Source organism: Muntiacus reevesi, chromosome 5 (genome assembly GCF_963930625.1).
Source record: "Muntiacus reevesi chromosome 5, mMunRee1.1, whole genome shotgun sequence".
Lineage (NCBI taxonomy): Eukaryota > Metazoa > Chordata > Mammalia > Artiodactyla > Cervidae > Muntiacus > Muntiacus reevesi.
In genome coordinates, this window is record NC_089253.1 from 84,933,285 (window position 1) to 84,944,371 (window position 11,087).

The 11,087-nt window shown below is 40.8% G+C and overlaps 1 protein-coding gene across 1 annotated transcript in view; it reads left to right on the top strand.

Annotated features, from left to right (window-relative positions):
- Window positions 1-2,217, top strand: part of MROH9 (maestro heat like repeat family member 9) — a 227,068-nt gene extending 224,851 nt beyond the window's left edge. The window contains exons 20-21 of the mRNA XM_065936410.1: window positions 346-635; window positions 1,852-2,217. Of these exons, the coding sequence (XP_065792482.1) occupies window positions 346-635; window positions 1,852-2,217 (656 nt within the window). The remainder of the gene's footprint in view (window positions 1-345; window positions 636-1,851) is intronic.
- Window positions 2,218-11,087: the final 8,870 nt, after the last annotated feature.

The following is an 11,087-nucleotide window of genomic DNA, read 5'->3' on the forward strand; positions in this document are numbered from 1 at the left end:
TATGTCCTATTTGCCTTTATGATATTTCATTACTAACTTTAAGCCCTTTCTGGCTGATGAACATTTAGACTGATTCTACTTTTTTTCATTATTCTGAGCAATATTGAGCCTATTCATGAATATATGTTTATGCCGTCTAGCAGAATACTCAACACATAATATGCCCTCAGCACATAATGAGGTCTAGTGAGGACAGAAGGCAAAAACTTCCTGGATGCTATTTGTCTAGGTACAAAAATTAGGGCAGCGGGGCTCCTGTGAAAGGTGGTGAGACTGTTTTGAGACTGAGAGCTTCTCAGACTATGAAAGCAATGCTTTGAATTAATGGCCTTTCTACTGTTACAGCTATTGACCGAGTGATTCGGGATGAAGATCCTGTGATCAGGGAGTTGGCAGAAATAACAAACAAAATTTTTCTGGAAATAGCACATAAATTGACCACCTCAACTATTAAACAAAGCTTCCAAAGACTGTTTAACTTCATCTACTTAAAAAAATTGAAGCTTCTTTATAAGTATAACCTGCCCAAGGACCTGACAGGCAGTCCTATGGGGATTAAGGAAATCAGGAATGATAAAGAAGCCATCATAAGTGATCATTATGAAGATGGATTGGTAAAGAATGAAAGTGCATCGGTAAAGAATGCAGGGTTCCCCAGTGCCTTGGAGCACTCCTCAGAAGAGAAATGATTTCCCTTCTCCCTTGGAGTCCTTTTTAGATGCTTTTGTGAAGGATGTAAGAAACTTATATAGTCTCTTCTTGATCCTCTACTCAAATGTAGAAATGTCTAGCCTCTCTCTGTCTGACAGTGATTTAAAAGCCTTACTTCAACAAAACCACTAATAAAACTGAAAAAACATGTAAGCAAAGTGTTTGATGAGACACTCTTCGAGCTTGATATGGTCAGTACTTACCTACTGAACATCTTCTAAGTACCAGACACTGTGCAGGGATATTTGTATGATGTCAACAAGGTTCCCATCCTCAGGAAGATACACGGTATTGTTATTTCCATCCCATACTGAATGCTGTCTGTTTTTTTCAGTTCCTAAGTCATGTCCAGCTCTGTGACCCCATGGACTACAGCATGCCAGACTCCTCTGGACCTTACTATTTCCCAGAGTTTGTTCAAATTCATGTCCACTGAGTCAGTGATACTATGTAACCATCTCATCCTCTGCGGTCCCCTTTTCCTTTTGCCTTCAATCTTTCCCAGCATCAGGTCTTTTCCAATGCGTCAGCTCTTTCCATCAGGTGGCCAAAGTATTGGAGCTTAAGCATCAGCCCTTCCAATGAATATTCAATGTTGATTTCCTTCAGAATTGATTGGTTTGATCTCCTTGTGCAGTATTTGCAAAGGAAGAAGGCTGAGAGCAGGCAAACTATTCCATGTAGAGAGATTGAGGTAAGAAGAGTGTTGGGGGAAGCTGGAGAGTTTGTTGTAGATACAGATGGTTAAGGAGAGAAGAATAAGGAGAGCTGAAACCTGAGGGGAAGAGTGTGCTCTGCTAATGGCTTTAAACTTTTTGAAATGAAAACTGCATAATCAACATAGTTAGTGGTCCCCCTTGCCATCAGGATCCAGTTTAACACTTTATTCTGGTTTATAAGAAAGTTGATATAGAAATGCTGATCTGCAGTGATCTTGCCTGACTTAAGGCTTCAGGTTCATCTTTCACTCATCTCACCTTACCTTCCTCCCACCTGTATCACATCCTAGTATAAAGCATCCCGGCCATAGGGACATCTACTTAGAGTTAGATGAAAGCCCCCTTTCCTCCATCACTTCCAGTGTTGTGGCTTTGGGATGGGTCAACTTGCCGTTCACACACATTTTCATCTCTCTGCCAGCTCACCTCGCTGGTGTGGGGCAGCAGCCACTCTACTTTCTCTTGGGTCTTCCTCCAGCTTGTCACTTCTGGGCCAAGTGGGTTGAGTAATGTTGACAAAAGACACCAACTTCTCCTGCAGGACACCTACATCATCAACATCCTCAGTGTTGGAGGCAGCAAGAGACTGACACTGTCCCCAGCTTGTGGGTTCTACCTTATCCCTGCTCTCCACTTTATACCCACCTTCCCTTCCCAGTTGCCTGTGCTGCAGACTTCAAGCTCCAACATTAGATGTGAAGACAGCAACCTTGCAGAGATTTCTTCACCTGCTTCTACAGTTGCTTACAGTCAAACCTCTGGTTCTGCCTCTCTGATTGAACCCTAACTGATATATCTGAGATACATTTCCAATCCTCTTTGATCAGATAATTGGGTGTTGTTCCTATGTTTTGCCTTAATGCTCTGAATATCTGTTATTAAATTCATCACACTGTAGTGAAATTACTAATTTCCTTCTCTCTCTGCCCCACAAAACTGAAATTTCCTGAAAGGAAATGTTACACTTGGTTAAGTACTCTGGAATTCACTGTCTGGCACCTAATATATGCTCAATGAATACTTGCCAAATGATTAAATGCTAAAAAGACATATTGCTCTCATGCTTCAATAAAAATTTTCAGATAATTATGAGTGCTACTTCTTATTAGGAATGATGACAGAATAGATGATTTTAAGTTACCTTTAAACCCATATTATTCCATATCATCCAGATGTCCCAGACTTAACTTTTCCAAATCACAGCAAATTTTCTTTCCCAACTTCTAAGCTAACAGGATACCTACTGTGGTAGGCTGAACAATAACCTCTTTAAAGATGACCAATTCCTAATCCCCAGAATCTACAAGTATGATATTTTACATAGCAAAAGAAAATTTACAGACATGATTAAATGACATGATCTTGAGATGGAGAAATGATTTCTGGATTATCTGGACTGACCCCATATAATTGCAAGGGTCTTTATAAGAGGAAGTTGGAAGTTAGAGAGGAAAGATTTTTGAAGATGCAGTGATACCAACTTTGAAGAGGGAGATGGGGGCCATGAGGCAAGGAATTCAAGGAATACAACTCTAGAAGCTGAAAAAGACAAGGAAATGGATTCTCCCCTAGTGCCTCCAGAATGAGCACAATACTGCCAGCAACTTTGTTTCAGCCTATTTAAACCCATTTTGGGCATCTGAGCCCCCGAAAAATAAGAAAATAAATTGGTACCATTTTAAAGCACTAATTTGTGGTAATTTGCTAAAGCAGCAGTAGGAAGCTAATATACCTAAATAGATTTCTACAAAACAAAGCAAGCCAAACCAATTCATAACCCCTCATCCTTCACCACCCTCAACTCTCTCCCCCCAAAAATAGACATAACAACAGTGGACCTTATACAAATGTTGAGGGTTTTGTAAAAGGTCAGATAATCTGTGATATTTACATGTTCTTTAAAGTCCTATAGATTGGTGACCAGGGATTTCTTTCTCACTTTCAACTACAACAGTAATGTCCTCCATCATCTCCTGGTCCATTCTGCTATTTCTCCTTCTTTAATTTTTCTCACTGTAATTACAGTGTGTCTTGATGTGTCACTCTTTGGGTTAACCCTATATGGGACTCTCTGCATCCTCCTGGGATTTAGATGTATGTTTCTTTTCCCACAGTAGGGAAGTTTTAGCTATTATGTCTGTGACCATCACAGCATCAGTTATCTTTTCTTTCAAAGAATAGAAAGAAAGTGGAACTTCTGAATATAGAGTTGAGTGGTGGTGGAGTGCACTCCAACATGGGCACATGGCTACTCAAGGACAGATCAGTTCCCTTTGGTCTCTAAGTGGCCAAAGTTCTCACCAATAGAAGATGAGCAGAAGCAAAGTGTATGACTTTAGCCTAATCACTTCCTTAAGGAGGAAATCTGCTCTATCCCTTCCTAATGGTTGAATGTGGATGTGGATCTCAGCTTCAAACTTGCAGACAATAATAATATGCCCTTTAGAATATGGGTAAGCCCCTACCAGCCTGGATATCTGGATAGCTTCTCAGAGTAAGTTCTACCCAGGATGCATTTTTACACTAAAGAGAAATAAACAACTACCCATTTTAGTCTTTGTATTTACAGATTTCTTTATTGCAGTGATTTGCTCTTGACTGTAATTAATACAGCCTCTCTCAAACCCCAGCTCACTAAAGTTTGAAATTACACCTTTAAATCTTTATCCTTTGCCATAAAAACAACTCTGTTAAGATACAAACCCTGTATCTCAAAAAAGCATTAGCATAATGAGTAGCATTCACTTATGTCTACAAATAAATGAGTCTAAAGGATCCTTTCTGGAGGGGAATGAAGAACGTAAAACAACTCTTCCATTCCACCAAAACATACCCCTTCCCTGAGGAAGACAATGGTCTTATCCAGTTACTGCTCTCAGCATCAGTTCTGTGATCTGTGAGTCACATGACACCACCAATGCTCCTAAAGTGCTCTTTCAACTAAACTCTGCTGATTTCTCTTCAAGGAAACCTCCCTTCCCTCACCACCTCACTATGGCATAGAGAGAAAATCTAGTGGAACTAAAAATCTATAGTTTGAAAAGAGAATGGTGAGGAATATTGTTGTGAAGGTCCTTTGTCAGACGCCATGGGAATTGCAATTCTATAATAGTACATTGATTGTAACTGAATCACCACCTAGAATTATATTCATAAGGCTGTCCCACAGTGTTAGAGAATTTAATTCCTGAAATTTGGGTGTCCTATTTCTTCACAACTTGATCTCAGTTAATGCCTTTCTCTCTTCCTTTTATTCTCCCTTTTTTACAACCAACATATGTGAAATATATAAATATTTCCCAAATAAACTTTATTCCCAAGATAAAATTTCTCTTCACAAACTCTCAGCTGCAGAAGAAAGTATTCCATCAGGAAGCAAATTAAGGCCAAAAGTAACCCCCAAAATGACTTTTTAATTGAAGAGAAGTACGAATGAAGGAAAACCTCCAACTAATAGGAATTGTCCAGGCCAACAGTGGCTAAAACAAACATGACATCTATAGCAATAAATGAGCCTGGTAATTCACAGTGTTCTTCAAGAAGACTGAGGGTATAAATCAATAAGGCCTCATGTGCATGCAATGTTAATTCCATAAATCATTATATAACATCTTGGAATTTGAGAGTGTTTTTGGTCATTCCTTGCTCATAAAATGTTCATCACTTTACAGATATGTTTACTTAAAATCAAAAACTAACCCCAACAATTAAATATTTTCTAACGACTTCAAAAAACTTTAAAACAAGCAGAATCTATACAATCAGAGGCTATTACAGGATTTCAAACACTTACATGTTTACTAAATGAAGAAATATATTTTTAAGACTATTCTCTCTCAAAGCATTAACATTGATTTCTAAAATTTTTCTACAATTTTTAAAAAATTTGCCACAAGGAAACAGTTACCTATCTGCTTGCCTTTGCATTTCCATAGGTTTCCAACCACTTCCTCAAAGTATATTTTGTGAACTATAAATTGTCACTTACCAAGAGCATTGCCAGTGGCTGAACAACAAAGGCATCTGCCATCTGCCTCTATGGAGATTGAACCCAATGCTGCTATAGCTGCTGACCTTCAACAATCCCTGAGGGACTTCAGGGTGGAATGAGGCACTCTGTGCTTGAGGGAATCTAGTAGGACAGATCTTTAGATCAGTTCAGTTCAGTTCAGTCACTCAGTCCTGTCTGACTCTTTGCGACCCCATGAATCACAGCATGCCAGGCCTCCCTGTCCATCACGAACTCCAGCAGTTTACTCAAACTCATGTCCATTGAGTCAGTGATGCCATCCAGCCATCTCATCCTCTGTCATCTCCTTCTCCTTCTGCCCTCAATACTTCCCAGCATCAGGGTCTTTTCCAAAGAGTCAACTCTCCGCATCAGGTGGCCAAAGTACTGGAGTTTCAGCTTCAGCATCAGTCCTTCCAATGAACACCCAGGACTGATCTCCTTTAGGATGGACTGGATGAATCTCCTGGAAGTCCAAGGGACTCTCAAGAGTCTTCTCCAACACCACAGTTCAAAAGCATCAATTTTTTAGCACTCAGCTTTCTTCACAGTCCAACTGTCACATCCATACATGACCACTGGAAAAACCATAGCCTTGACTAGATGGACCTTTGTTGGCAAAGTAATGTCTCTGCTTTTGAATATGCTATCTAGGTTGGTCATAACTTTCCTTCCAAGGAGTAAGTGTCTTTTAATTTCAGTCACCATCTGCAGTGATTTTGGAACCCAAAAAAATTAAGTCTGACACTGTTTCCACTGTCTCCCCAGTTATTTCCCATGAAATGATGGGACCAGATGCCATGACCTTAGTTTTCTGAATGTTGAGCTTTAAGCCAACTTTTTCACTCCCCTCTTTCACTTTCATCAAGAGGCTTTTTAGTTCTTCTTCACTTTCTGCCATAAGGGTGGTGTCATCTGCATGTCTGAGGTTATTGATATTTCTCCCAGCAATCTTGATTCCAGCTTGTACTTCTTCCAGCCCAGTGTTTCTTATGATGTACTCTGCATATAAGTTAAATAAGCAGGGTGACAATATACAGCGTTGACGTACTCCTTTTCCTATTTGGACCCAGTCTGTTGCTTCATGTTCAGTTCTAACTGTTGCTTCCTGACCTGCATATAGGTTTCTCAAGAGGTAGGTCAGCTGGTCTGGTATTCCCCTCTCTTTCAGAATTTTCCACAGTTTATTATGATCCACACAGCCAAAGGGTTTGGCATAGTCAATAAAACAGAAAAGAGCTACCCTACGCCCAAGGTCAGGGGTGGCAGCTGAGAGGAGCAATCCCACATCCAAGGAGCAGCGGCTGCAAGGGCGCAGGAGGGCCGAGAGGAGCTACTCCACGTTCAAGGTCAGGAGGGGCGGCCATGAGGAGATAGCCCTTGTCCAAGGTAAGGAGCAACGGCTGCGCTTTTCTGGAGCAGCTGTGAAGAGACACCCCACGTCCAAGGTAAGAGAAACCCAAGTAAGACGGTAGGTGTTGCGAGAGGGCATCAGAGGGCAGACACACTGAAAACACAATCACAGAAAACTAGCCAATCTGATCACAGGACCACAGTCTTGTCTAACTCAATGAAACTAAGCCATGCCATGTGGGGCCACCCAAGTTGGACGGGTCATGGTGGAGAGGTCTGACATAATGTGATCCACTGGAGAAGTGAATGGCAAACCACTTCAGTATTCTTGCCTTGAGAACCCCATGAACAGTATGAAAAGGCAAAATGATAGGATACTTGTCAGGAAGCATTTAACACGAGGCTTCCTGTGTGCTGTTCTGGATCTGTCAGGAACCCTCCGGCCCTTATTAATTCCTGAATATTCAGGAATGAAGAGGAGAGGCACGCCTTTCCCAGGGCTGAGGAATCCAGGCATTTCTCATTACGGTGATAAGTACCCTCTTCCTTTTTATGAGCCATACGGTAAAAGGTGATTGTTTGCAACTCTCTCTTTGATAGGGATCGTCTTATGTTTTGTAAGTCTGGAATTTTAATCTTTATCTTTGCTGAGAATAACCACCTTGTAAGACAGTATATATGCACACACCATGTTGATTAAAACACCTTTGCTCCATCAGAGCTTGGGTCTCCGTGTCTTTCTTTCTTTCTTTCTTTCTTTTTTTCTTGTTCTCTCCCTATCTCTCTATTTCTGGCTAATTCCTTGGAGCACGGAGGCCCGCTGAGCTCACTTTCTTACCCAGGCTTCTAAGACCCCCTCAAGAAGGCACACTGTGCCTTCACCCACTCGAGAGGGCGCCTGGTGCCTACGTGCAGCAGCACGAGCTCTAAGAATAGGACTCTATTGGCTTTCCGCGTAAACCAGGGGATATCAGCCTCTTTCTCTCTCTTACTTTCTTATCGTCGACTCCAGACCACCGGGTTCCAGTCTATTAAAGGACCAACAAGTGGTGCCCAGAAACAGGGACTTGGTACACATGGATTCGGACAGAGTGATCCCCAGGGCCTATTGAGGCCAGTAATATTAAGACACGGGTCAATTGACTGGAAAGCCCCCTCACTTTTCAACTTTACTTCAGCTCTTATTTAAAGTTCAGGGATTTTTGGTTTCACGCCAGAGAATAGAGGCTTGCCTTCAGACATTCAGTGGTTGAATGTGACCCTTGGATCCCTAATGAAGGTAGTTCCGATGGATTTCTGGCCCCTATGGGCTGTCATTGAAGCTGTGATTCTGCCATTCCAAGGTAATTCTAGCCCTCATGATATTTGGCAACAGGCAGAACACTTATTACATGAATATAAATTAGACAATGATACCTTACAAAAGGCCCAGTTAGAACAACAAAAGATATTTCAAGATTTTCCTACCAACCCTGCCCTGGTTGCTCCAAGCGCTCCTCCCCTGCCAGAGGGCACATTATCCCAAAGTCTCTCCCTAGATAAAACCTAATGATTGACAACAGCTCCCTTAAGACACCTCTTAACATGAAAACTGACAACACCTTTCTGAATAACAATAATCTTCCCTGGTGCCTCAGAGGTTAAAACGTCTGCCCGGAATGCGAGAGACCCGTGTTCGATCCCTGGGTCAGGAAGATCCCCTGGAGGAGGAAATGGCAACCCACTCCAGTGTTCTTGCCTGGAGAATCCCATGGATGGAGGTGCCTGGTTGGCTATAGTCCACGGGGTCGCAAAGAGTCGGACACAACTGAGCGATTTCACTTTCTTTCACTTTCACACCCTTTGCGACAGAGGCTCTCTAAATTGCTGGCTTTGCAGTCACAAGTCTCTGAAGCTGATGGTTTTTCTGCCTTTCCAGTTTTAAAAAATGCTGACACTCAAGGGCAGATAATACCTTAATATGAAGGTATTAACCTTTTTCACGTGCAACAAATGAAAAAGGCGGTAACTATGCATGGCCCACATTCGCCTTTTTCTAGAGAGATTCTAAATGCTATGGCATCTTTTGTTGGAACGTTTATTCCCTATTTGGTGAATTTTAATAAAAGTTCTCCTTAAACCAGGAGAGTATCTTCAATGGACAATGTGGTTTCAAGATATAGCCAGAGATCATGTTAATAAAAACGCTTGAGCTGGCACTCCCCAAAACCCAAATTACTTTTGAAATGTTAACTGGCACCGGACAATTTGACACTGCTGCTGCTGCTGCTGCTAAGTGGCTTCAGTCGTGTCCAACTCTGTGCGACCCCATAGACAGAAGCCCAAACGGCTCCCCCATCCCTGGGGTTTTCCAGGCAAGAGTACTGGAGTGGGGTGCCATTGCCTTCTCCAAATTTGACACTATAGAAGCTCAAATACGATGTCCTCCTTTGTTGCATGATCAATTAAAAACAGTGGCCCTTGAAGCTTGGGATCAAATTACTCCTCAAGGGGAGCCTAGAAGTAACTACACTAAAATATGGCAGGGACCTAATGAAACGTATGCCAATTTCTTAGTTAGATTAGAAACTGCTATTTCCCATACAGTAATTGGAGAAGAAGCTAAAAGGCAACTAGAGAAATTACTTGCTTATGAAACTGGAAATCAGGAATGTCAAAGGGCTACAGACCCAATTTGTGAGACAGGGACTATTTTTCATTATTTAAAGGCTTGTCACAATATAAGATCAGAAACTCAAAAGATGCAAATGCTAGCTAAAACAAGAAAGGGAAATACCTTAAGAAAGGGAAATGGAGGATGCTTTACATGTAGAGATAAGAACCATTTAAAAAAAAGACTGCCCTAAGAAAGTTAAAAAAAAAAAAAAAAAAAACCTCCAAAAATCTGCTCTCCCTGCCGTAAAAAAATGCATTGGGCCAAAGAGTGTAATTCTAAATTTGATATTAAAAAAACAAAAACAAAAAAACTATTCCGGGAAAGTCCAAGCAGGAGACCCCCCACGTCCCCTTCAACAAAAACCAGGGGCGAATTCCATCTTTTCCGTCAAACCCTCAATATCCGGCAGTGCTGCCATCGATATACCAGCCCTAAACTCCTTTACCCTCAAGCAGTCCCCTCTAGAGTACCTACTGGACTTTTTGGGCCCCTGCCCCCACAAACCTTCAGTCTTTTACTTGGCCAGTCTAGTTTGACTTAACAGGCAGGAAGTCCAGGGCTCTCCAAATGGAAAAAATAGGCTGCAAGTGTCAGACATTTTATCTCTCTTAAGCGGCAGGAAAAAACAAACTAGCAATATATATATATTTTTGTCTTCTCTATACAAATTTAAAAGGAGGTTTCTCTTAAAATACTGTGTTGCTATAATGACACCTGGTTCCACCTGAACTTAACTTTCCTCAAACCTTGAGCTAACCAATGCATTTTTCTTATGGAAATGTTTGTCTTAAGCTATGTTAATGAAACTGTATTTGCTTGGAAACCTGCCTTTCTTCAAGATTCATGTCAATCATTTTGTGGCCCGAGACAACTCACCTGGTGCTGAGGTTATCTCAAAATGCATGTTGTGGGTGAGGGGCCTAGTGCTATTCTCCTCAGTTTTGAGACATCTCCTTTCTTTAATTAGCAGACTGCTAGTAGTTATATGACACCTGGCCAAAGACTAGCAGGGGGGCACTCTTTCTGCCCCCTTCTGATGCCTATGTCAGAGGCTTTCTCTATCTCCTTTATACTTCAATAAAACTATATTACATATAAATCTCAATTTGAGAACACATTACAAACTTCTACCGATTTCTAATTAGCTTTTCTAAAATATTTTGGAGAAATTTCATTTCATTATCCTTCTGATAAGCTGTGGAATATCTTCAAAAACACTGAATTTATTATTTCTCACATTTCTTTTATATAGATGGGACTAAAAACGCCAAAGCTTCATTCTGGTCTCTTAAAAAATATAAAGCCTTTTATGCTAAATTTCATTCTGCTCAACAAAATAAATTACATGCTCTTATTCAAATTATTTGCCTATATCCTTACCCCATTAATATAGTCTCTGATTCTATATATTCAGTTTTTGTATTTAAACATATGGAAACCTCCATCATAAACTCCTAGTTCTATTAAAACAGACAATGGCCCTGCCTATATTTCTAGACACTTTAAACAATTTTTACAATCTTTTTCTATTAAACATATTACAGATATTCCTTATAAGCCACAGACACAAGACATAGTCAAACGAACACATCACACACTAAAGTTATAAATAAAAAAATTAAAAAAGGGAGAATACACA